This window comes from Pezoporus flaviventris, unplaced genomic scaffold (genome assembly GCF_033815535.1).
Source record: "Pezoporus flaviventris isolate CSIRO_AGI_PZ_B2104156 unplaced genomic scaffold, CSIRO_AGI_Pfla_v1 ptg000041l, whole genome shotgun sequence".
Lineage (NCBI taxonomy): Eukaryota > Metazoa > Chordata > Aves > Psittaciformes > Psittacidae > Pezoporus > Pezoporus flaviventris.
The window spans coordinates 479,485-505,465 of NW_026892589.1; the positions used below are offsets into that span (position 1 = coordinate 479,485).

The window sequence follows — 25,981 nt, forward strand, 5'->3', positions numbered from 1 at the left end:
ATAGAAGTGTCACAGAATCAACCAGCTGGAAGAGCCCTTTAAGCTCATCAAATCCAACCATTCCCAGCAGTGCCAAGGCCACCTCTAACCCATGGCACTGAGGCCTCGTCTCCACGGGGTGTGAACACTTGCAGGGACGATGACTCCAGCCCTGCCCTGGGCAGCCTGTTCCAATCCCTGACCAGGCACTGTGTGAGTGCAGGTATACACACATTCAGGGTTCAAAGCACACGCACACTTGGGGTTCCCCTGAGCACCAGCACAGCCCCTCAGTTTCCCTGGCACCCCCGCCTGCATCGCAGCCCTCCCACCCGCCAGGGATCCTGGGCTCACCACCTGGTCCAGCTTGAATTTCCGTGGTGAATGCACAACTTCCCCCACACCCAGCTGGGGGGAATACTCTGGTCCCCAACCAGACACACGGGCTGTGACACGCGATCCAGCTCGAGCTGCACAGAACCACTCATTTGCATCACGCTGGTCCCCTCCAGTAGCGAGTTTTGAGGATACCATTCCCATCCCGTGGCCGGAGGTAAAAGACCCCCTTCTCCCTGCAGCAGGTGACACCAAATCCCCTGATGCACACACAGGTCTCCCCAGTAGGTGGCACCTGGTCCGTGCAGCACCCGCTCAAACTCAGACGTCAGAGCGAGATGACGCAGAGAAATGATTACAGAAACGTTTAATATGAAAATATAAAGAGCCAGGACAGACTGTGGTGACCGGCACAGGGCTCAGCCTGGTTTATAACCAAATGGTCGCTTTTAAAACACCCTTCTGCTTCACCCCGCTTTGTTCTTCCTGGTTCCTCTTCCCATCTGCATGGGTCCATTCCTGCCCCCCTCCCAGCCAGTGTCCAAGTGTTGAGTCAGACTTTCCCTGAAGATGCATGAACCTGAATCATAGAATCTTGGAATGGTTTGGGTTGGGAGGGACCTTAAAGCTCATCCAGTCCCAATGCCCTGCCATGGGCAGGGACACCTTCCAGTAGAGCAGCTTGCTCAAGAATCTCTTCTGTTATTTTCTATGGCTCCTTTGAGAGGGGCTCCTTCACCTCCCATCAGCTGCATGGAGCTTTTGGAGATGTATGGCCCAGACTCAGGGGAGCAGACAGATCCAAGGTATTGGCAGTGGATTTGGAACCAAGGTCTCTTGTTCCAGCAGCTTCTCACCAGTAGCTGTCATGTCCACTGCTGGCAATAGAATCAGCCAAGTAATGCAGGCCTGGGACCAGGAAGCTCAGAGGGATTATTGCATTTTCCAGTGTAACATTGGGATTCCGCACTTTAACTGCCCTTCCATTGCTCCCAAAAGCTGAGCAACGGGAACAAAAGCAGTTCTGCTTTTCCAGGCCTAGCTGGAATTCTCCAGATCTGCAACGAGATATGGGTCTTTCAAACGGAGGATCTGGTAGAGCTGTTCCTGGGCCTTCAGACCCTTCTTCTCAATTAGATCCAGCAAAATTAGGTTCCTTGTTACACTCTTATTTTGACTTTGCAGCTCCTCTTCTTCATCACTATTGATGACGTTTGCATTCCGCAAGTGTGGCAGAATGGTGAGCTGCCTCATCCTGGAGCAGAGTTTGGCCTTGTGCTTCTTCAGGAATGCTCCACCTAGCAAAGACTGAGCCTCCATTACTGTGCTGCAGCAGCCGAGTGCTGTGCTGCTGCATGTGGCATCCAAAGCCAGCGGACACCACGGCTGTGCACTCTGTCCCACAGCCCACAGCCATGTGGCTCCATCCCTCCACCAACCAGGATGGGCACCAGCTGCAACAGCAGTGGGAGTACTGGAAGCAGGGCAAGGAAGGAGGAACCAGCAATGGGAACACTGGAAGCAGCACAAGGAAGGAGGAACCAGCAATGGGAACACTGGAAGCAGCACAAGGAAGGAGGAACCAGTGGTGGGAGCACTGGAAGCAGGGCAAGGAGGGAGGACCAGTCTGGAGGGTCACCTGCATCATGCCACTTTACCTATCAGCATGGCAGAGTGTGCTGCCAGCAATGTGGGAGCAACACTTTGAGGTTGCAGCTTTGAAGGCTTTTTGTCTAGAAACTATCATAAGGATGGGAAGAAAGGCGGATACCTGCTTTAAACCAGACTGGTGAGCTCCAAAGAAATAGATTTAGACTCTAGAAAGGTAGCTCTGAAACATTGTACTGACCTGACATGTTCATGGAGGCAAACGCAGGAGGATTAATATCACCTGAAAGTGAAAAGAGAGAGATCACTGAAAATGCCATCACAGAAATGATGGTGCCCAGTCCTCCACAACATCTTCCTGAGGTGCCCAGTCTTCCACAAAGCTCTTGGCCATTTCTCCTACTGTTCCTGCCCATCTGTGCAGTAAACTGTAGGTGTTACTCTTGGGGGCGCTGGATCAGACCAGCAGAGAGGGGGGTCTCAAGGCATGACGAGCAGTACTGTACCCTGGGCCTGAGAGGGGCTGCCTCTCCACAGAGGACCCAGGGGTGGGTGCTGCTGCATGATGTTAATGGTGTGTGCAGTGGCTGCAGAGCTGACCCAGCCATGCAGAGACGCATGGGGAAGGCAGGATCTGGTCCATCTGGCCTTGCCTTAACCCGGTGTGCTCTGGGTGTTGTGTCACACACTGGTGTCACACCCAGGCAATCTGGAAGAGAAGTGCTGGCTGAACATGCAGCTTTTAAAGATAGAATCACAGAGTAGTTTGGTTGGAAGGGACCTTCAAAGCTCATCCAGTCCAACTCCCCTACAAGGAGCAGGGACATCTTCAACTAGATCAAGTTCCCAGAACCACATCCAGCCTGGCCTTGAATGTCGCCAGGGATGGGGCATCCACCACCTTTCTGGGCAACCTGTGCCAGTGCCTCACCACCCTCATGGTAACAAATGTCTTCCTCTCATTCATCCTCAATCTCCCCTCTTTCAGTTTAAAACTGTTACCCCTCATCCTATCACAACAGACCCTGCTAAAAAGTCTCTCCCCATCTTTCTTATATGCTCCTTTTAAGTACTGAAAGGCCACAATATGGTCTCCCCAGAGTCTTCTCCTCTCCAGGCTGGACAACCCCAACTGCTTTAGCCTTTCCCCATAGGAGAGGTGCTCCAGCCCTTGGATGATTTGTGTGTCCATCCTCTGGACCCTCTCCAACAGGCCAATGGCTTTGCTGTAATGAGGACTGTAGATTCCAGGTGAGGTCTCCCCAGAGCAGAGCAGAGGGGCAGAATCACCTCCCTTGACTTGCTGCTCACACTCCTCTGGCTGCAGCCCAGGATACAGCTGGCCTCTGGGATGCAAGCGCAGTGCTGGCTCTTGTCCAACCCTTCATCCCCCAGTGCCTCCAAGTCTTTCTCCCCAGGGCTACTCTCAATCCCTCCATCCCCCAGCCTGTATTGATACCAGGGGTTGCCCCGACCCAGGAGCCAGGATCCTGCGCTTGGCCTTGTTGAACCTCATGAGGTTCAAGATACTGATTTTCACTGATGTTTACCTCCTCTGCATCGCACTGTGGTTGCACTGAGAGATCCATAGGTGTTCTTTACGTTCATGGACTTACAAAAATAAGTCAGCCTTCTACATAAACAGTAGCCAAGGGAAGAGAGGCTGATAGTGCTGCCATGCTCTCCTAAGTCCCAGACATGTGAAATTTCACATTAAATTTGAAGCTCTGGTCTGATGTATATTGGGGTGTCCTTTCAGGTCCTTATATCCTCAGTGGCCTGTTTTTGCACACATAGCGTTTGCTTTTCTTGCAGGATGTGTGGACAACTGTGACCACAAAATACGTAAGGTCTATTGGGTGATGCACCTCTGCTTTTGCTAAGATAAATGAGTGCCTAGATGGACCTGCTGTTCCTACCTGGTCTCAGCGATGCCCTCCAGACCTCAGTATTATCACGTGTGTTTATCATAAGGAGCCTAATTTCCTCTGCCATGTTGTTGATGTAGATCTCAACAAAGAGCTGCTGTTCCTTAGGACTCCTGTAACAAAATGGCAAGTGTGCCTGCAAAGACAATTAGCAAGTTGAATCTCATTGTGGGGAGCTGCAGTGAATTCAGACGTCATCCTGCGTTTCCTGGCTATACCAGCAAGAGAAAAGAGAAGGGAAGATGCATATGTCAGGGCTCTGCTATGCTGTCAGTAGCACTAATTTTGGTTGGAAAAGACCTCTGGAGTATCTTATCTGACCTACCTCCCAAAGATGGACTGATGTCCAGTCTAGATGTGCTGAGAAAGGTCTTTGTCTAGCTGAGCACTGAAAACCCCAGGATGCAGGGATGTAGCACCTTCTAACCTGCTCTGATGGCTGCATCTCCACCGGGTAATACATTTTTCCCAACATTCAGCCTGAACTTCCCAGGTTGCAAGTTATGGCTTCTACTGCTTTTACCTGACACTGCCAAGAGCTTGGCTCTATCATCTTTAAAACTGCTCTCTGGGGCTTTGGGGTGTGCTCTGCAGTCTTTCTGGGGATGTATATCATGAAGTATCTTTGCCACTTGGAAGCAATACAGCTCCCTGCACCCCTGCATCTGAGATCAAGCAAGACAGGTTCTGGCAGCAGAGTATGGCTGAAGACAGAGCCTTCTGGCATCTTCTAATTCACTGGGGGGAAAAAAGGGGGAGAGGGAACAATACCACTTACGTCAGGTGTTATCACCACCAAATCTGTACTGGCCACCTGGTAAATGCAGCCAAAGAACAGAGGGCTGAATGGAGGAGGCTTGGGAATAAGCTTTGAATTCCAATCCTTTTCTTGGTTTTCTATGGCCTGTAAACATCAAGCACGGCTTTTGAGAGAGGAAAGAAAAACACCAGAAGGGCTGTGACCTGGAGCTGGTCCTGGGGAATCCAAGAAGAGATTGACCAAGTCAGAACAGACCAGTGGGTGTGTGTGACAGGCAGTGCTGTGCTTCAGGAGCTAGGCAGCTCCCGCTCCATGCAGGCAGGAAGCTCCTGTGTGCAGGCAGGAGCATGGGCAAGGTGATGCAAAGTCTCTGTGACACAGGGTAGGGGCTTGCAGGCAGCAGAAGAGCTGGTGAGCAGCCACCTAGTGCTGTGCCTGGCAGTGGCCCCAAGTCCTACGTCTGCTCTGTGTTGCAGAGCATCCTGTGCCATGGCTTTGCCTGTGCTAGGACATGCTGCCCCAGCCAAAAGCATGGACAGTGATTCCTGGAGGCGTTTGTGAAAGAAAGTGGGGTAGGCAGGAGCAAGGATGCTGTCCTTCAGTGGGAGATGGGGGCACAGGGCTGTGGGTGAATCAGAGGCAGCAAACCTGGGAGGCATCTCTGCTTATCAAATCCAGCCCCTTTTACTGCAGCCATACAGAGGTCATCCTTTTGTAACCCAGTCAAGCTCCCTCTGTCTTACCTGCTTCACAGAGTTGTCATCTGGGATTAGATAGAGGTGAAAAGTTGTATTTGCAGCCCTGAGCTGCTGGTAGATCAGCACCAAAGAATGCATAGGAAATGAATATAAGGTTGAACGTAACTTCCTCCAAAGCACCCCAAGCAGTGAGAAGCTGGGATTCCTCAGGACAGCAGAGAATGCAGCCACCCTGGTTGGTCTCTCCAGGATCATGTTCTCAAATTTAAAATGGGCAATGGAGCATACGCTGGTGTCTACGCCTTCTGTGAGAGACAGCAAAGGCAACAAGGTTCTGTTTAGTTGTTCTGGCACTCTCTTAGGCTGTCAGGCTTGAGCAACAGAAAGGGGACATGCACCCACACACAATGACATGCTCTGCTTTTAGTCCCAGGTGTGCCCTGGGCTTTTGGGCTTTGGCAGGGAGCTGCAGGCCCAGAAACCTGCAAATCTGAACTCTAACGGCAGCTCTTTGCTCTGCACGGCTGTGTCGGTGGGGAGTGCACAGAGCCACTGTCTGGCTGACACGACTGTGCCTGCAGGCGCTGGCTGGGAGATGGAGCCAGACAAGAAGCTCTTTTTGCAGCTTGTTCTTTTTCAGAAGAGGACATGGATTTGCCACAGGAGTCTCAGTCAGCATACCCAGTGCCTGTGTCAGGGCCACAGCATGAGGACTGGGACTCAGGTGCTGATGATCCTTCTCCACTCATTAGCAGTGCCTTGGTAAGAGCACTGCAGGGCAGAGGACCCAGATCCAAGCCTTGTGACTCCTCATTTTGCTCGGGGGAAAATGGACAATTCCATTCCACTTCCTCTTCTGCCTGGGCCAGGTCTGACCTACTGCATCCCACCCCGGAGTGGTTCAGCCTCTCCTTCCCGGCGGAGCAAAGCGAGGGCAACAATTGCCATCCACAGCTGCCATAATGCAAAGAGCTGAGGAGCTCCCTGGGGGAGCCTGGGGTAGTGCCCGGGTGGGGTCATCAGTAGGAGGAAAGGGTGGGTGAGGAGACACTGGTGGTGAGGGGCCGGAGCTGGTGAAGGACCACTGAGGAAAGGCTTGGTAGAAGATGAGAGCAGGAGGAAGGATTCCAAAGCAAAGCAGAGGAATACAAAGGGAATCTCAGGGGGAAGAGAGAATTTGGCTCTTTCTGAAGGATATCCTGGGGCGCACAGGCAGGGGGGTGGTGCAGTGGGATGCCCAGGTCCCTGTGGCTGCTGTACCTGCGAGGCAGATGAAGTGGGGGAGATGCACCTCCTGCACGACTCTGGGCTGCACCTTGATGTGGAAGAGGGGTCCAGCAGGAACCCACATTTCCTCATCGGCCTTGCTGAGGTGTCTGCTCCAGGTGGCATATCTGTAGGTGATGGTCACTGCTGACTTCACCTTAAAGCCAAGGCCTGTGATGGAGCACTGGAAGATGCCTGCACCAGGGAGGTGAGCTCTGTGGGTGGAAGGGATGACAGGATCATGCCACCAGGGACGGGGCTTTTGGAAATGCTCCATCTTTCCCCCATAGCACTTACTGGTACGTGGTGCGGTGCTTCACGGCCTCTCGGATTATCTCTGGCATCACTTGTGGAAGATCCTGCAACACAAGTGTGGCCAGTTTGGGTCTGAATGGGGTGTTGTGCTGGGATTGACAGTGAAGCACGGTGCAGCTTGGAGTGGGAGCTCAGTGCCTGTGCCTGGTGCCCAGAAAGGCGTTGTTCTCATCAGTGACAAGTCCAGAAAAATCAGTATCTGGCAACCCCTCTGCTCTGGGATCCAAAAGGAGCACTGGCCATTTCTGAGCCGCGTGACCCCTTTAATGCATGCAGATCCCTGCAGAAGCGCCCAAGAGAGATCACAGCCCCACCTGGATAGATGCCACTGGGCTGAGGAAGTCATTGGCTAGTCCATGCATCCCCCATGCAGTAGTAGGACACACAGATCCCAGAGCTCCAAATGACGTGTTTCACCCACTGTTTTAGGAAGCATTTTGCAAATGGAACTTCAGGATAGGAAAGCTGCTGTTTCCTGAGAGAAAATGTGTGCTGCTGACTTCCTTGTGAGTAAACCTGGGCTATTCCCTCTCTGCCATCATGTATCAGCAAAGAGGACTGCGGCCACAGGCAGCTGGAATGTTTAGCAGTGAGAATAAATACAGGATGTAAGGAAGTGGGATTTGTCTTCCTGCAAACTTGGAAACTGGGGCAGCGTGTGGTGGGTTAGCACAGCAAAAGGGGCCAGACTCTCCTGGAGGATGAGGAATTGCTGCGAGTAACGGGTTGTGAAGGTGCACCCGGTGACAGGCTCCTTCTCTGCCGCTTCCCGCTGGTGTGACCTGCAAAGCCCTTACCTCTCTGATGCAGCTGCAGCAGTTTCCCTGCAGTGGTGGGTCTGGGTCTGAGTCCGGCTCCAGCTCGTCATCACTCTCCTGCAGAGAGAAACACAGAGAAAAGTACCTGCACGCTGTATTCGTCTCCTCCAGCCATGCTTGCTGCTGAAGGAGAGGTCTGAGAACATGAGCAACATCCCCAGTGCCAGGTAGTGCTAGCCCTGCTCTCACCTCCTGCAGGGAGGAAACAGGCTGATACCTGAGCTGTGCCCGCCTGGCCCGTGAGCTCCATCTCCTGGGCCCGAGGGAAGCACCCACCAGCTCCTGACACCCAGTGGAGTAGTGATGGGCAGCCCTGGAGCCCCCAGCCACAGGGCTGGCCAAGAGCCTGTGCCTTCCTCCCCATTCCCGCGTGCTCCTCACCCAGCCTTGGGCAGGACCTCACCTCTGAGCTCCCCAAGGCGTCATCTCTCAGAGGTTTGTAACGGCTTGCCACGCGCGTCCTTACGACTGGAAGAACAGGAAGATGTCAGTTTTGCTTCATGTTTCGGAGAAGAAGGCATCCTCAAGTAGCCTTCACCCCGCCTTCCCAAACCCATCAGCCACAGTGGTCCCCTCAAGTACCATCACATGCTCCCACATCTACTGCATCTTTCACGTCCTCCTCCACAAACCATGGCAGGGACGTGCTCAGAACAAGGCAGTGAGTTGAGGTGTTACGCTCATCACTGTGCAGCTCCGCCAGCCCCACTGCACCAAGCTGTCAGTGAAGACCTGGGCATGACCTTACCTGAAAATTCAGGATCCAGATCTTCTTCATAACCTCGCACTGCAACTGCAACAGAAAGCAGAGATCCCAGGACCAACATCATGTCCAGAGGAGTTTCCTGTCCTCTGCTTATCCTCCCCCTCTTCATGTCTTTACTGTCAAACCTCTTCCTTCTCATTTGTGCCCTCTCCCAAGACAGACAGGCACTGTGCAGCTGAGAATGTGCTCCCAGGCTCCTTATCACTCCCCATTGCCACAGAGAGAGCAAATTTCTTGCTCGGCTTCCAGGAGCAGGGTCCTTCTCTCTCCTGCCCTCCTCCTCCATAGGGGCATTCCTGAGCCTTTGCCTTCCTCTCACCTCCCAGTGCATGTGTGCGATGGCAGCTCCCTCGTGCACAGAGAGGAGCAGCCTTGCTCCTTCCTTCCTGCCTGCAGTCCTGATGAGGTCCCTCCTCTGGAGACACCTCAGTCTGCACCTGCTTGTCCCTCCACTGCCTCCAGATCACCTACATCCCCAGGCCACCCAGCACTTTCACCTTAGGTTACAGTACAGAAGGCAGTTGGGTTTGATTTCAGTGTCAGGTTGTCCTCCATCTGTTTTAATTATAGAACAACTTCTAACATTTTGGGGACGTGATGGAGTCCTATGCGTTCATCTTGACCAAAAACTCCTACGGAGTCCTCCAGAGACACTGGCACTGAAAGCGTTTTGCCCCACAAAGTCTTAATGAAGAGACTAAACTCGTTGAACTCACCAGCACCGCAGGTGAAGGGCCCATCACCCTCCTTGGGGTCTCTTTCAGCCATCACAAAAATCCAAGGCTTCTTGCTTCCTTGCAAGATCCTGGCTTCCTTGCTTCGCTACGAAACCGAAAGTGCTGGGTGACGTCAGGGCTGACCAAAGCAGAGTCATGCCTCTGCTGAGCCCTCCTCCTCCAGCTGCACCTCGCTGCTTCCCTGCCTGCACTGGCTTTTCTCCCTGGGCTGCTCCATTCATACAACCTCTCCCTTATTACCTTCCATTTTCCCTTCTCTTCCACCAGCTCCTTTTCTGGGATTTCCTTTTGTGGGAAAGGCAGTGGTAAAGCATTTTCCCAAGGGAATGGTACAGCAGAGGCCTTGATCCAACCTGGAAAGCAGGTCTGCGGATGCCAGAGGGTCCCCACTGAGTTATCAGGTCACCCCAACACCTGCCCTTCATCCCAGCCCTCCCTTTTCTGCCATCCGTGAGTGTGCCCGGGCTGGGCAGGACGTGGCTCCGCCTGCCCCAGGCTGCAGGAGTCCAGCCCATCCTGTCCCTGAGGCAGTGGGGTGTGTGTGAGGGGGTAACGGTGCAGGGCTGCACCTCTGCGGACCTGGCAGGGTCAGCAGCATACTGGGCAGCCCAGGGGCCAGGCAAGAGGGGCCATAAATGCCAGCAACATCCAGAGCACCCTCTGCCCTGGCAAAGGGGGAACAGGCATTTCAGTGACAGATGCTGCAGTCCTGGCAGTGCCCAGTGTGGGAGTGGTGGAGTCAGTGCCTAGAGCCTAAGGTTGCACCGCAAGAGAGCAGTAACAGGGGTATGCACTGTCCATTAGTTCTGTGTATTTATCATGGAATCGCAGCCTGGTTTGGGCTGAAGGGACCTTAAAGCTCCTCCAGCTCCAGCCCCTGCCATGGGCAGGGACACCTTCCACTAGAGCAGCTTGCTCCAAGCCCCTGTGTCCAACCTGCCCTTGAACACTGCCAGGGATGGGGCAGCCACAGCTTCTCTGGGCACCCTGTGCCAGCGCCTCAGCACCCTCACAGGGAAGAGCTTCTGCCTAAGAGCTCATCTCAGTCTCCCCTCTGGCAGGTTAAAGCCATTCCCCTTGGCCTGTCCCTAAAGGCCCTCGTCCAAAGCCTCTCCAGGTTTCCTGGAGCCCCTTTAGGCACTGGAGCTGCTCTAAGGCCTCCCCTTAAGGAGCTTCCTCTTCTCCAGGCTGAACCAGCCCAGCTCTTAGCCTGGCTTCACCATGTGCAGGGATGCTCTTTCTCTGCTGCTTGTGCACGTGCCCAGTGCTCCACAGTCCCTCTTGCAAGGCCGAAGAGGTACATGGAGCGCCTGTGTCCACAGGCTCTACCCATGGATAGTGCTTTTTACCCTCAGTGAACATCACAGCTGAACAGCCCAGTTAGGCCCCTTGCTTGTTTGGAGCACTGAGCAAGTAACTAAAGCTGTGTGTCAGAGGGCAGTGACCCATCTGGACAACCTTGAGGAGTCATATCATCAGGGTGTCAGAGAGCAGTGACACAAGACAATCTGTAGCCAGGCGAGACAAAACCTTTCTCTGTATCCAGAGTGGTCTCAAAGTCATGGAGACAAAAGAAAAGGCACACAGAGATCATAGAATGGTTCATGTTGGAGGGGACCTTAAAGCTCATTCAGTCCCAACCCCCTGCCATGGGACAGGGACACCTTCCACTAGCGCAGGCTGTTCCAAGCCCCGTCCAGCCTGGCCTTGAACACTTTCAGGTTGTAAGATCTGGAATGCTAACACTCGTGCAGACGGGGTATGACGGCAAGAAAACAGTTTACCGGGGAGAGCAGTGACGTGCCAGTCAGTCAGGAGCGGGAGGAGATCGCTGTGTCCGAGGGAGAGCAGAGAAACGGGAATTCAGGAGGAAAACGTGGAACACGCGGTGCGGGACGGGACTCGGATGTTACCCGGGAGCGGCCCCGACTGCGGGCGGCCGAGCCCCGCGCTGCCCGGCAAAAGCATCGCGTGCGCTGGGAGCCGGGCCAGCAGCAACCCCGAGCCCCGGAGCCGGAGCCGTGTCCCGGGCGGAGGCCCCTCCCCGGCCCGCCCCGGCCCGCCCCGGGGGCGGCCGCGCTCCCGTCCGCCGCACCCGCCCCAGCCTCGCCGCTGCTGCCCGGGTAAGCGCCGGGGTCGGGGGTGGAATCCTTGATGGGGAAAATCCTGGTGCGGGGCCGCTGCCGCATCCGCACCTCCGGTCCGGTGGGGGATGGGGAGCGGGCGGTGGGAGCCGGGATACCGGGGGACTGCACCGGTCCCGGAGGCTCCTCTGCGGGGCCGGGGCTGGGGCATGGGCGTCCGGCAGCGGCGCAGCCGTGCGGCTGAACCGGTGATGTTCGCATTTCTCGAGATGCAGCAACGGCTTAAGGCATCAGTGCAGAAAAGATCGGTCTGCGATGCGTGTCGGGGAAAAGCCGCGGATCACCCGAGCCCCGGGTTTGGGGTCTTCCCCCCTCCCCAGCGTGTTCTCCAAGCTTGCTTGTCGCTGATTTGGGGGCTGTGGTTCCGTCTGAGCAAAAAGAGCCTGGGTGTCACAGCAGCGCTGGGGCACTGGCAGGATGCTACTTGCGGGTGCCTTGCTTGAGTAGTGGGGAAACGGCATTAGCAGAAGTGTGGGTGATGGCATGGTCTCCTTTGAGAGGGAACATCCAGTTCCCAGTGCCTTGGTGGTGTGCTTTAGCTGTTAGTCTTGGAAAACACTGCCGTGATAAAGTCCTCTTGCACTGCTTGCAGCTTCTGTAGGAGCACGGGTTTTTCTTGTGCAATCCTGAACGGGCGGTGATAGCAGCGAGAGGACTTGGCTGCCTGGAACAGATGGAGCATTAAAACTCCTCTGTGTTGTGAAGTGTTTTGATTTTTTTCATTAGGCAGTCTACACCTGGGGAGCATGTTCAGCCTTTGCACTTTCTGCTGGCATCCCTTTGAGATCTGAACGAACTCCCATGTTGAATTACTTCCAATCCAGCTTGCAGAGGACGTGCTTGGAGGGGTGACAATGACAGTGCTGCTGAATGAGCCTTTAACCTGGAGCCTATAAACTGCTGAAGCAGCAGTCAGTAAAATAACTGTGGTTAATTGTAGTCTGTCACACCGCTCCCGCTGCACTGCTCTGGGAGCTCACAGGGCACGGTAAACGGCAGCTTCAGAACTCCCTGTGCTGCTGCTGACACAAACTCCCAGTGACAAGGAGACAAGGTGAAGTGTGCCAGGACGTGGGCATCCGTGGGGCTGTGAGGCAGTTCTGGCACTTTGCAGCATGAGTTTTGCTTCTGTTTCTTGGGGCAAATTACCTGGGAAAGCCAAACCCATCTTTACTCCAGGGCGGTGCAAAGCAACTCTCGGTGCCCACCAGGATGCAGCTGGAGAGGTGAAGGTTCGGTGGGAAGGGCTGTGCTGAGGAAGCGGCAGGGGCTGGGGGCCCTGGGGTGGCACGGTGGTGGAGGAGCATGGGGGGAAGGAGGAGACCAGTGGGGCTCTGCTGGTGCTGGGGGTCAGCAACTGAGGGACCCCTGGAGCAGAGTCAGGACTGGTATGGAAATGGCACGAGACTGGGAGCAGGAGAGTTGGGCAGAGGGAAGGGAACTGGATGGAGAGCTGTGCAAGGGAAAGAAAGGGGGTGTAGAGCTGCAGAGGTCAAGGGGAGGTTGGGCTGCCAGGGGGAGGAGAGAAGGGAGAAGGGCGTTCCAGGGCACCAGCCCCCTTGATTTTGGTTCATGTGCTGCGCAGGCAGGGTATGGACAGCAGTGCACAGCATGTTCCTGCGAGCAGCATGACCATGTCCAGGGTCGAGGTGGAGGGACCAGAGGCAGTCACACTAATGAGAATGTTTCCCCATGTCTGTGCAGGTGCCAGGCTGGGGTGTTGTGGGAGCCTTGTGTTCATCCTTCGTAGTGCAATTCCTGAAAAGAATTGACAGCTTCAGGATGGAGACAGTTTTCACCCCCAAATGATTTTACGATACAAATTCTCCCTGCCCTGAACCCATCGTCCCCCATCACGCTCTTGTGTGACTTGATTGCCTTCCCACCGGCTTTTTCCAGCTTTTCTCGTGGCAGGCAAATCCTGTGCACTCCCCGGGGTCAGAGCCGGGCTGCTGCGCGCTGCCTGGATAACAGAGAGCGCACAGCACGCTCCGTGGGGCGCTATTCTCCGGCCGTGCCTGGCTTGTGCTGAGTCCCACATCCAGAGACCTGCTTTCCTTGGCACCAGAGCCCAGCCTGCCCCGAGGATGAGGCAGTTTGACTCTGCTGAGCCAGTCCTTGCTCCTGATGCTGAACTGTGGAGTTTCTCTTCCTGGCTGCGGGCTGTGGCAGCTTGGCCATGCCCTTGGTGTCAGAGCTCTAGGGGGACAGACCCCTGCATGGGCAGAGGGAGGCTGTGGGCATCTCAGGGGGTCAGCAGGACTTTGTGCCAGCAGTGACCATGGTTGTCGATGGAGTTGCTCTCTGCAGGACTGTGGAAGCAACACAGAGAGCTATGGAGCAGCCATTCAGTGTGCCCACAGGTAGGCATGCTGGCCAGTGGGGCTGCACCCTTGGGATACTTAGATATCTTTATTAATGTCCTCTGCTCACAGAGCAGCAGAAACTGCTGAGAATTGCTGAGGAGGTGGAAGTAAGAAGCATCACTGATGGCTTGGGGTGTCCCACTGAGCAGAGATGGAGGAGAAGTGGGGCATGAAGCTGTGCACAGGGGGACCAAGGTGAAACAGGAGCTGACCTTGAGGTGATGGAGGAGGATGGTCTGGGTGTACTTGTCAGGGATGGGAGCAGTGGAGGCCCGGCAGGGTGGTGGTGACCCACCACAGAGCTCCAGCAGTCACAGTGCGAGTCCAACCAGAGCAAATCCCCAGAGCAGGAAGAGAAATGGACAGCCCTTGTCTTAGGAGGGCACCAGGAGTATGAGCCTGGTGTGCAGTGGGTCAGGGTGCGTCTGAACCCGTCTGGGATAGAGCCACACAGGGTGATGGTGGAGCTGGGAGATGGGGTCTACTGCTCGGTGCCACCGCATGGGGTGAAGAGCCGGGTGGGAAATGGGGGCCCTGGGTTGCTGTGAGGTTCAGGACCTGATGGGCAGAGGCTATGCCCTGTACCCGAGGCACAGTGCCTGGGCTGCTCGCGGGACGGGCTGTGCTGTGTACTGGGCTCTGCTTGCTGTGTGCAGGGTGTGTCTGAAGCAGGTCTGCTGCTGGGGCTGCTCCCCACTCCCTGCTGGGCCTCGCGTTAAAGACAATATTTGCACGTATGAGAAGCGGCAGGGAGGCAGCACTGCGGTAGAGGGGGCGGTCTGGGGTCAGGGGTAGTTATTTGACACAGCAGGGACCAGAGCCAGGGGCAGCTCTGCCCCGCAAGTACGGAGAGTACCACCAGATGCTCTGAGCCTCCAGCCGTGCACTCCTCCTGTGCTCTGCTTTGGGGTTGCAGCCTGCAGGGCTGGGTATCACTGGCTGGAAAAGGCACAGTCCTCGCTCTGCAGAGCAGGCAAGGCTGTTTGTTTGCACACAAGCAAGTTTTCCAGGAGATGGGGAGCTACCTTGTGTCCTCTGGTGTGCATGGCATCGTGTGCTGGTAGGGGAGGAACCCAGGGTCACAGGGCTGTGTGTGTCCTGTGTCCAGGCTTCTAGATAGGATAGAAGCATAGAATCCCAACCTGGTTTATGTAGGAAGGGACCTTAAAGCTCATCTGTTTCCAATCCCCCCCTAGACACCTTCACTAGAGCAGGTTGCTCCAAGCCCTGTCCAACCTGGATAGTTCTGCTTTCCAGTCTTTGAAGATCAATTCTGCCCAGAATAAAGCATTCAGGTGGAAAACAAGCCATGTGTGACAACTGGAGAGAATCTCTCACCTGAGCAACAAGTGTGGTAGAAAAAGACATTTGTGGTAGAAAAAGACATTATTGATGGACATCAGAGGCCTTCCTAAGACTCCAGGTGTCCATTGGGTGCTATCCCTGAGTACAGACACCTGCATTGACTTCCTTCTCCCAGCCCCAGGGCCTTCTCTCAGACCTGGGTAGACTGTGGCAGCTGGTGAGATTCATGTGTGCAGAGCACAAGGGTGTTGGTGAGACCCATTTTAGGTGTCCTTAACACTGAGCAGGAAAGAAATGACTTGTGTTGTGATATAGACTCTTCAGAGACATCCACGAAGGATGTCCTGAGAGGAAAGTGCTGAGTTCTGCAAATGGTGGTAATATTGCTGTGAGTCCAAAAATTATCTGCAGTAACAGATAATGCTTCTGAAGGTCAAAGTTCTGGAGCAGAAGAAGGCATATTTGCAGGCAACAGAACTAAGATACAGTAAAGAAATAATTTTATTGTATGCAGGGGCAGTTATAAACCAGCAGCTCCTTTTGAAGATGGAGCTGTGGGACATTGCCTGAGATGACCTCCACTACAAATCACTGAAAACTAGAAAAACAAAGCTGCTGCAGGGAAGGAAGGTGGAGACATCACAGACACAGCGGGAACCTTGGTCCTGCAGGAGCAGCGGGACATCACTGGCCAGAAATGGCCCCAGGAACCTGGCCAGGGCCCATGCTCAGCGCTGCAGAGGGAGGTGAAATTCCCCTTTTGTCCAACAAAAACAACAGGGAACTTGTATTGGGCAAGAGGGGAAAGGACAGGAAGAGCCCTCCCTGCTCCTCTGGTGGCACCCGGGGCTGACCTGGCCAGGACCAGGCAAGGGGCAGCTCGGGTCAGGATGATGCCTGTGAAAAGGGAAGGTGCAGGCAAGAGCTCAGCAAGGGGATATGGAGGAGCCAGGAGAGGCCACAGCCGGTGTCCGTGTGCGCCAGCACCCCTTCCACAGCACGGGAATCATGGCTGTTCGCTCCCCGAGCAGCGCTCTGTGCTCCCCATGGAGCGGTCTCTGGCTGACATCCCCAGCTGGAGCGAGCTTGGGTGGCACATTGATCGGTGCCTATGTCCCTGTGCATGGCTCAGTGCTTGGACGGGTGCGAGGCTTCCAGGCAGGGAACCAGGAATAGCCACGGCAGCAAAACAGATGCCGCCTGTGAGACGGCGTAGCTGGATGGGATGGACCTGGGTGCCCAGGTGGTGAAATGGGTGTTTCAATAGACACAAACTGATGCTCAGGGGAAGAATACTAATTTTATGTGCAATGTGCAACGTACTTACAAACTTAACACAGTAGCACTTGGGAAGGATTTCGGAGGCACAGCAGATGTATGTCCCTTGCCTTCAGTAAAAACTTGTTGCAGTGTTGCAGCTTTACTGCTGTGCAGTGAAGTGCTTGGGGTTAGTAGCTCTGGATTGTTTTCTACCTTTTTCCTGTTGGATTGTTTTTCATCTTTCTTCTGTCTGGGAGCAGGGTGGTTTCTCTGGTTCTATGCTCTTGGGCAGTGCTCTCTGTGGGTGATGCTGGAGTCCTCTTTTGCAGACAGCCTGTTGCAGGGCTGATTCGATTCCCCATTCATGAGGGAGTTTTTAGAGCATGTTCCTCAGCACCACAACGTATTTTTGATACCTGCCTTCTTGTTGCCCTCTTGGAGCAGATGCTGAAGCTGTTCCTGTACAGCTGTGAAGCACAAAGTGCTGTATTGCTCAGGGAGCAGATTATGAACTGGTTTACCGGGGCATGGACATCAGCTCCCTGACTTTGTATATGTCAGTGCATTAGCCTTTAAGGGCTAGCAAGGCTCTACAGATGATCCTGGGCTCAGTTACATCGTGTTGTATGTGAGCTTATTTCCCTTCCCTAACAAAGAGGAGATTTTGCCATGACTCCTGCAGGATCCAGCTCCAGATCCATACCTCTGGATGCTGCTAGCAGAGGCATGGTCCCATTGTGTTTCATGTTGGTCTGGCAGGGCAGGCTGATGCCTTCTAGCAACCAGCTGGGTCTTGGGTGACTTTCTGAAGCATCTCTGCGCTAGCTGAGACTGAGGCTGTGGGCAGCCCGATGGATCCTTCTCTGTTAGCATCAGCTGGAATCCTACAAAAACCATCTTGCTTTTGCCTGCTTAGCTCCAGGAACGAAGGAGGGGCCCCTAGAGATGCACTGCTCTGCTCTAGGAGGCTGGGGGTGGCTTAGTCAGCCTGAGCACGTTTTATGTCTCCAAAGGGCCCAGGGGGAAGCATCAGTGATCAAATCAGGAGTTGTGATGCGAGCCTGGGGGGATGGCTGCAGACTGCTGTCCTTAAGGTGAAACAAAGCAAAGGCATCTCAGATGAATGGCTGACACTTAGGGACAGGACATCCCCCCAGTCCCTCTAAAACCAGCCAGGCTAGCTGGAAACCAGTCCCACGGCCATCAGATCGCATCAATATCTCGGGGGGGGGGGGGGGGGGGGGGTGTTGGAGGAGGTCGAGGTGAGGAGGCACATTTGGGAGTCACTCTTGTGTCATCCATCCCATCTGGCAGATTGGGGTGGATGGGTGGGTGTCCCCTCTGTGCTCCCCGACGTGTGCAGCATCCCAAGGGCTTGCTCCAGTGCTGCCTGGGCAACTGAATAGCCCTGTCCTGCTGGCTCGGTGTCCACTTTCTGCTGCAGGAAACCTGCAGCAAGTGGCTGCTCCGGGGGGTTTGGCTGTGGGAACTGGGCTATGGCAGACCTCGGTGTAGGATCTGTGCAGGTGACAGGATCTTCATTTCAGCTTTCTCTTTGCTCTCCTGTTCATGGCTCATGTTCTGCTCACAGCAGCATCTTTGGTGTGAACTCACTTAAATGCAGCTTATGCAGCTTTACTTTCCCTTCTGGATTGATGCTGGGGATGTTCTGGATCCCTTCCCCCCCCCCCAGCCCCCAGCTCATCCGCGTCACTGGCTCCTCTTTGGCACCCACCTCCTGCCTCCAGTTTTGCCAACCTTTTCATGCCATTTTATTCTATATTTTACACTAATTTATTGTCCTGTCTCACTGATACATTAATGGCTTGAGTCTCTCTCTGGTACAAAGCCTTTTTTCCTTTCTTCCTGCCAGTTTTGGTACAGCACTTACTGCATGTGACTGCTCAGTTTTTCCCTGGTGCTCCCAAAAGTTCCAGTGTTTATGTACCTTCTTACATGGCATTTTCTTGCATTTGCATATATATTGGTGTGCTGCTTTCCTTGGGTGCTGCTGCTCTTGCGAGAAGAGGTCTTGGCTCTTTCCTGCTCTATTTTATGTTCCCCCTTTTGCAAATGAGCTCGCTTGGTGGCTCCCAGCACATTTCATCACTCTGTAGTCTGCAGGTAACCTTGTGTGGGCTTTGTCCTGGTTTGTCCTGGTTTTGTCCTGGCACTCCTCAGTGTCTGCTTTGCCCGGCACGCAGGGCGCCCATCTCTCGTTCTTCTATAGCCTGGATTACTTACTCAGCATGCATCAGGCTTTGAAGGTGCTCCTGCAATGCACCGAGGTGGAGCTCACACCATGCATGGCCGAAGTGGAGTTTGAAGGTCTGTGGGAAGGAGTGTGTCTGTTTTAGAAAGATATAGCTGAAAACAAAGGGATGAGTCTGGGTATTTCGAGTTGGTGTAAGTAAAAGGGAGCAATTGCAGTGCCTGGTACTGCCTCCTGGCGCTGCTGCGTCGTCTTCTCGCTGGAGAGATCTTGAACACTCTTCACCTGTGTTAGAATATCCTCTGGAAACGTTTTTAACTTCCTGCCCAGATCAGAAAGCTTTGTGGAAAATACATGGTGAGCCCAGAGCAAGTCAGTGCAAGTGCAGGTGTGAATGGGCAAAATGAATTCAATGTTCTGTTTTATTGCCACTTGTGTTGTGTGAATATTGCTGTTTTCAGGCAAGGAGTATAACTGAAAAGGTTTGTTCTAATTCTTAGCCTTTGGGGGTTGGACTAGGTGACCTTTGAAGGTCCCTTCCTACCCAAACCATTCTATGATTCCATTAGTCTGTGATTACCTGAGAGCCCCATCACTTAATGAGATAAATACAACTTGAAGGGGACTCTTTGCCTGTCCCACTTAAACATCAAAAAATCTTGCCTTAATAATACAAAAAATTGTGTTTTGATGCAAAATGGCCTCATATTGAAACCCCTTTCCTAAAGAATTTGTTTCAAAGTGAATGAGTTTTCTGCAGGAATGAGCATTACTGGAAAGGAGGAATTTAGGAACTTACAGCACTGGGCAATAAAGTAGATTTCTTTTTCCATCACCTACTAATGAAAGAAACAAACCTGACTAGAGATGTATTTATGGTTTAACCATTGTATTTGGGCTGTGACCTGCATGCCTAGAGATTTAATTCCCAAAGGCAGGGCTTTGGAAAGTGATTAAAGTCTGAATGTGAAGGATTGGAGGGGTTTTGGAACTTTAAACTTTGAAAGGATGATTGAAGTTTTGAACTTGACACCCGAATTCATTGCAACTCCAGCACGACAACCCCAGCGTCACATCTCCCCCCCCCTCGTGTCATCAGGGTGCCTGGGGCTCCGTGTGACTTGCCCCTGTGCTCCATCACCTGTGGCTTGGTGCAGGTGCTGGCTTGAGTTCCACTCCCTGCAGCACCCACATTCCCTGCTGCTGCCAGTGCTCATGGAGCTTTTCTGCCCGGTGCAGGTTGTGACCAACGTCGAGCCCAGGCCGGTGTGAGCAGTGAGCAGTGGTGTAAGCCGAGATGTGCCTGCAGCCGTGCTGACCTGCCCGCTAACCCTGCCTCACCCAGCGCCATGGGAGGATGCTTCTCCAAACCTAAACCAGGTGACTGCTTCCATCCCTCGGGGAGAAGTAGGTCAGTGGCAGCCGCTGCCCGGGGGAATGTTAATTCTTCGCTCCTGCAGGGAGGATTACCAGCCCCTTAATCCCCCCACATTCCTCCACACTCTCCCTCCTGCAGGAAGCTGTGCTGGGGATGCAGAGGTGCTGGGAGGTGCTGGGGGAGGGTTGCACTCTCCAACTCATCCAAACACCCCCTGCCGGGTCTTCCCTGTCCCGTCTCCTCATGCCCCCGCTACCCTCACTGCTTCTGCCCCCTAATGCCCCAGGGTGAATTTGTCTGTCCCCATATGGTCCTCATACATGGCTCCAGCACCTTCCTTACTACCCCAGCTTTGGCACTCACTGGGCAGCCCTTAGTTTTGTCACTGCTGGAAGAAAACGACCAGGGAAGGAGCAGGATCACCTACTGCTTGATTTCCTGGTGCTTTCTCAGTCCCACCAGCCAGGCCAGATCCTGCGGCTGCTCCACTCTCTGGATTTCCCATGTGCCATGAGTGTGGGGCCCTCGCACTCTCCTTTACCAGTGATGCTGTGACACAGTTTGATCAAATGGATAAGTTTGGATAATTCTGACTGAAAGAACAGAGGCTGAAATGAGCTCTTAGGCAAAAGCTCTTCCTTGTGAGGGTGCTGAGGCGCTGGCACAGGGTGCCCAGAGAAGCTGTGGCTGCCCCATCCCTGGCAGTGTTCAAGGGCAGGGTGGACAGGGCAAGCTCATCATACCCAGCAGCACCCACATCACCCCAGTGCTGGTCCCCTGGAAATGGATGCTGATGCAGTCAGTGTTACCAAAGCTCCCTACGAGGAGAGCTCTCATCCTGCATCTTGTTTTGGCCACCTAAGAGGGAGCTGAAGGACGACCTTGTCCTTGTTATGTGCTTGTGCCCAAGTGCGAGGGGAATCACTCAGGATCCACAATAATGTGGTGGTTTTCTGCCCTAGACCTGCACTGTGATGACTTTATGGATCACTGCAGAGCCAAGGTAGCAGCGTCAGACACTACACTGTGAGTGCTAAGATTTCTTTTGTGAAAACCCTCACTGGTTATAGCCTTCCTTGAACTGTTTAAGGAGTGAAAATGCATCCGGTAGTAAATGCCTTCGTTGGCTAAACTTGTGACAAACTGCTGGCAGCTCCACTTTATTTCATGTACCATCAGCAAAGTCGTGTTTAGTCTTGGGCCAGTGGGGGGATAAGAGCGCTCTGCAGGCGCATTTCCTGAAGGGCAGATTTTCACAGAGAGCTGTATTTGCATAGCAGGGCTGAATGACTGAAAATGCCACCCTGCAATGTAAGGCTTTCTCTGCAGCTCTGCCTTTCATTAGCAGACTTCAAAGGCTTTTGACAAGCCTTTCCCCAGCCCTGGTTAGCACACCGATGCCTGCGGAGCCTCATCACGGTGGTTATACAAGCAGCGAGGTAAACGTGTTTGCAGATGCTGATTGTTCTGGCAAAGAGGTTTCACAGCTTTCAGTGCTGTTTGTCTCTCCCCTGCACCACCGGTTGACTTCCCACTTTCTGAAAACCCACCTTCCCCCTGTATGCAGGAGAAGTAAACCACGGGGGGACAGAGCAGGGCTGTTTTCTCCACCAGTGCTGTCGCGACATGAAGGGACTATTTCAGATGCAGCCTGAAGTCATCAGAATGCATTTAGATGCTTTTGAAATATGTACAGGAGGTCCTTGTCTGGTCCATCGTCTTATATCTGAGAGGGACACTCGGTCCCCTCCCTGGGCATCCTCAGTGTATCTCGAGATAACCTTGACACTGCACACACGTTGCTGTGTGCCAGGAGGAACTCTTGATGAGCAGATCACAAGTACCAGAGCTTTGGGGAGTGGAGTCCTGCAACAGTAAATAGCTGTGCTGGCTGTACTGGAGACCAGCGCTGAAGTGCTGCAGCAGTGCCTGAGCCCGTCCTGGCCCTGAAGTGTTTAATTATATTCATTATATTCAAGTATTTATCATATTCAAGCAGTGACGTCATCTGCTATTCCCTCCGGTGCTGCAGAGCCCTGTGCAGCCGGATCCTCTGCCGCAGGCCCTGCTCTCAGTCTCTGCATCATTTTTGCCCTGCTTTTCCCTGCGCGAGCGTGGTGCATCCGCAGTAGCTGCCAGCTGGCAGCCTGTGTGGGATCCCAGCGCCTGCTCCGGGAGAGGCAGCCAGCTCAGGGTGAGAGTGAAGGGACCTGAGGTGGGGCAGGGGCTGCCTGGTGTGAGCTGCAGCGGCACCATCGCTGCGCCAGGCATGAGAGAGCTTCCAAACCCTGGTGGCTATTTTCCTTTGCACTCTGCTGGGCTCAGCTTGTGATGGGGGGGCAGCTCTGGCACGGCACGGTGTGTCTGCGGGGTACTTTGTCCTCGCACAGAGGGGCCTTTGGCTCTGAGCAGGGGATGTGTCCCCTTCACAGGGATGCTGCCTGCTGCTGGAGGGGATGCTTTGCTCTGAGGTGCCCCCACGTTTGGCTGGCAAGCCCTACCCCCTGTTTTTTGGGAGTGTGTCCTGTGCTGAAAAGGGCACCTGGAGGAGGAAGGTAGACCTGGGCATGTCTGACATAATTGCTTTCTTGATAGCTCTGCTATTGTTAATAGAAATGGTTTGGAGTCTCTTTGAGACCACCTGAAGTTGTTGTCATCGAGGTTTGCAGTTCAGAGGCAGCATGGTTGAGCCTGGGGGGTGCCTGGAGAGCTCAGTTCCAGGGGGGACAGTGAGCCCCCAGACCTGTCCCATGGTGGTGTGTTAAGTCTCTGTTGGCTGTGGGAAGATGTCATGGTTTAAGCCCAGCAACCTGGAGCAAGCTGCTCTAGTGGAAGGTGTCCCTGCCAGTGGCAGGGGTTTGAACTGGATGAGCTTTAAGGTCCCTTCCAACCCAAACCAGTCTGAGACCCTATGAAAAGCTGGTTTACTTCAGTGTACACCACTGAACAGGTTTGACAATAGAAGCATCCCTTACTGTGCACTAGGGGACCCAGGGACAAGCAGGAACTGCCCCTGACCATCAGAAGGGACACCAGAGCCAGTGAGACCCCTCAGCCCTACCAGCCACCCTGCATGCCGCCACCGGCAGTGATGGAGCAAGGCACAGCTGGGGGTGCCCCTTCATGTCTTCCTGCCAGACAAGGATGTGCTGCCAGGCCCCCCAACCCCCGCAGTGGTGGGGGAGCCCACACGCTCGCACCCCCTTGTCTGGGGTGAGCTGGCTACAGGAGCACCAGAGGAAGCCAGTGATGAGCTCTCACATTATAAAGTCAAGCCCATCACCTCAGCTCCCAGGGATTTCATAGAACTAAAACCATTAATATTCATAATAAACCCCAGGGAGTTCTACAGAGAGCCAGGGGGTAAGTGCCAGAGACTGAAGAAGCATCTCAAGCAAAATGGAGGTTGCTCAGCTTTCCTCATCTCAGAAATGTCATGAACAGGAGAAGCTGTGCAGAAGATAAAAAATAAAGCTCATGACATAAACAGGTTAAGGAAAGGCAAAGGGAGGGAACAGCATGCCTCAGAAGAGCAAGACAAGCCCTGCAACAAGAAAAGGGTGTTGGGTCTTCCCAGCTTCCCCTGTTGCCTCACGCTGCTAGTTTCAAGTCCCTTGAGAAGACAATGGAAGAAAAGGTCAAGGGGAGGTTGATCCAAGTGCCAGACCTACCGGGGGCAGGATTAACCGGGGGTGTCTGATGAACAGATCCAGTAAAGCCATTTTCTGTGTATCCATGCTGAACCAACAGACAATGTGAACCTCTGTTGCAGTGTGGCACCTGCAGGAGCTCCTGCAAATGTTCAAACGTGCATTAAAAAACATTAAGATAAAATACTGCTGTGAGCAGATTTATTCTTGGAGCTCCACAGCAGTAGCGCAGCTCCCAGCAGGTACCCAGCAAAGGGACTGCCTTGGTGTCACAGAATCCCTGGCTGGTTTGTTTTGGAAGGGCCCTTAAAGTTCATCCAGTCCCAACCCCTGCCACAGGCAGGGACCCCTTCCACTAGAGCAGCTTGCTCCAAGCCCCTGTGTCCAACCTGGCCTTGAAAACTGCCAGGGATGGGGCAGCCACAGCTTCTCTGGGCACCCTGTGCCAGCGCCTCACCAATGGATTTTCTCACTTGATGCTGAAGGGTTCACTCCATGCTGGAAACCCCATGCAAAATAATTTTGGATATTTCTAGTGCCTTATTAAATGGTCTCCATCTACTGAAGCATCTTTACCCACCACACAGTTCTGCCTTTCTCGTTCAGTTAGTGTAACCTACCAACAATTCAAGGGCTTTCTGAAGTCTGAGCCCCATGGCCTTGGTATGCCTCACATTTAGCTGCCTGAAGCTGTTTTCCATGAAGCAGGACAGGAACTGTGACTGAGGGCTTGTTTTGCACTGACTGTTGTTTGCTTTCAAGAATATGTACTCTATGCATGCAAAGGTGCTTGATGGAGAAAGAACAGTGGAATAATGGGCTGGGGTAATCAAGCTGAGTTTGATACTAAATGTTCTGTCTTCCCAAGCAAACCAACACAGAAATATTCTGGTGTGTGTCAGCCCCTTTTGAAGCCCAGGGAAGGAGGGAGAATGGCCACAAAACCTCTGGCATCTGTTTGCTCTTGCAGTTGAAGTAAAAATTGAAGTTGTGATACCCGAGAAGGAAAGAAGCAAGGAGGAGATGTCACCCAATGGGAAAGCCAGCCCTCTGATCTACAAAGTCAACGGGACTGCCCGGCATTATCATCTCGAGGAGCATCCCATTGCCAGCAACCCCTACCACAACCCAAAGGACGTGGTGGAAGCATCCGTGTGCCACGTGAAGGACCTGGAGAATGGACAGTAAGTGCCTACAATTTTTACAGGTAGAACTGAGAGACCTTCTACCCCAAATCGAACCCTGTGTCTTGTTCTTCAGAGGTTCTAGAGATGATAACTTGCCTTGGTAAAATAAGCTTCTTTTCTTCATCTTACAAAAACGTCATGGACAAGTGACAACTTTTCTTTAACCAGACAGCCTGCTGCTCCTGCACGATCTGCACTGGGCCTCATCTTCAAAAGATGGGATGTTCTGTAGCAGAATTCCTCAACAGGCTGAAACCATTCAATGATTCAATGATTCAATGATTCAAAAAGCTCTGCTGGTCACAGGGATGGTGAGGAGGGAGCTGGCTGGAGCCTGGGAAAACCTACCTGGCTGCAGGTGGTTGTAGCAGGGAGCTCTGCAGCTGAAGCTGCCACCGGTCTGGAAAGAAGGCTCACACTTCAGCTGTGTGTGCCCCCAGGTACTGGAACACGCCACCAAGTGCAGTACAGGCTTGCACCATTTTCAGTTCAAGGTGACAACAGCTTTTTTACAAGCAGGCTGAATCTAGCTGAAAACAGAGGTGCTGCAAGAAGGTCCCGTAGCTCATGTAAGCAATGAGCCAGACCAAAGGAACTCCTCCTGACTCTGATAACTGGAGGGATTTTCCAATCTGGAAAACCTTCTCAATCCCTCCTCTCAAGGGGCATGCTGGGCAGGGGCGTGCATAGGCACAGCAGCAACATAGGGCACCGCACAAGTGTTTAGGCACCTCTACCTTGTGCTTGTGCTGGTGGAGTCTGCAAGCACTCAACATATTCTTTCATGCCATCATTTCTGGTCTTTCTGGTACCAAGATGGTCTCAGCATAACCATAAAAGATACTGGCGGATAAACTCTGGTGCTGCTGTGCCCAGCCAGCCTCCCAGCAGGCTCACTGCAGGGACATCAGTGAGCTACAGACAGAAAGAAGCCCCAGTGCTCCCTCTGAGCAAAGGTCCTTTGCAGACCAGAGACGAGTTTTAGCTGGTGCTTCCCAGGTGTGGGGTGGAATGGGGCAACAGGGCAAATTCCCAACTGTGTAAATAGCTCAGGAGGGAGCAGCGCAGCACAAATCAACCTCTGCAGTGAGGGTGGGATCAGGAGCTTGCAGGTGGCTGTGATCTGCCTTGAAGACACCCGGTCTTCTTTTCGACTCCCTCAGGTCACACAGGTCCTTGGGTAAGTTGTAAACTCTTTCACTTATCTATCTTCCCATAGAGTTATGGTTGTCATTTAACCACAGGGTTTATCTGAAGTACTGCACAGC

General features: G+C 53.5%; 2 protein-coding genes across 9 annotated transcripts in view; one reads left to right on the forward strand and one right to left on the reverse strand.

The window, feature by feature from the left end:
• Nucleotides 1-438: 438 nt before the first annotated feature.
• Nucleotides 439-7,958, reverse strand: LOC133275641 (caspase recruitment domain-containing protein 8-like). The gene is made up of 9 exons (XM_061465667.1): nucleotides 7,926-7,958; nucleotides 7,688-7,765; nucleotides 6,873-6,934; nucleotides 6,570-6,790; nucleotides 5,355-5,614; nucleotides 4,630-4,755; nucleotides 3,843-3,987; nucleotides 2,165-2,206; nucleotides 439-1,613 (listed from the first exon to the last, which is right to left on the reverse strand). Exons 1-9 carry the CDS (start codon nucleotides 7,956-7,958, stop codon nucleotides 1,354-1,356), a joined length of 1,227 nt encoding a protein of 408 aa, XP_061321651.1. The 3' UTR covers nucleotides 439-1,353.
• Nucleotides 7,959-11,262: 3,304 nt separating this feature from the next.
• Nucleotides 11,263-25,981, forward strand: part of AIFM3 (apoptosis inducing factor mitochondria associated 3) — a 36,003-nt gene continuing 21,284 nt past the window's right edge. For 3 of the 8 annotated variants that reach the window (XR_009745652.1, XR_009745651.1, XM_061465702.1), the window contains exons 1-3: nucleotides 13,528-13,718; nucleotides 19,738-19,878; nucleotides 24,497-24,710. Coding sequence is in view for 6 of the 8 variants with exons in the window: in XM_061465702.1 (XP_061321686.1) it covers nucleotides 13,637-13,718; nucleotides 19,738-19,878; nucleotides 24,497-24,710 (437 nt within the window). In the remaining 2 variants the exon portion in view is untranslated. Of the gene's footprint in view, nucleotides 11,335-11,355; nucleotides 11,381-13,527; nucleotides 13,719-19,737; nucleotides 19,879-24,496; nucleotides 24,711-25,981 lie in introns of those variants that run through there. The other 5 variants (XM_061465697.1, XM_061465699.1, XM_061465698.1 and 2 more) reach the window with 3 other exon arrangements.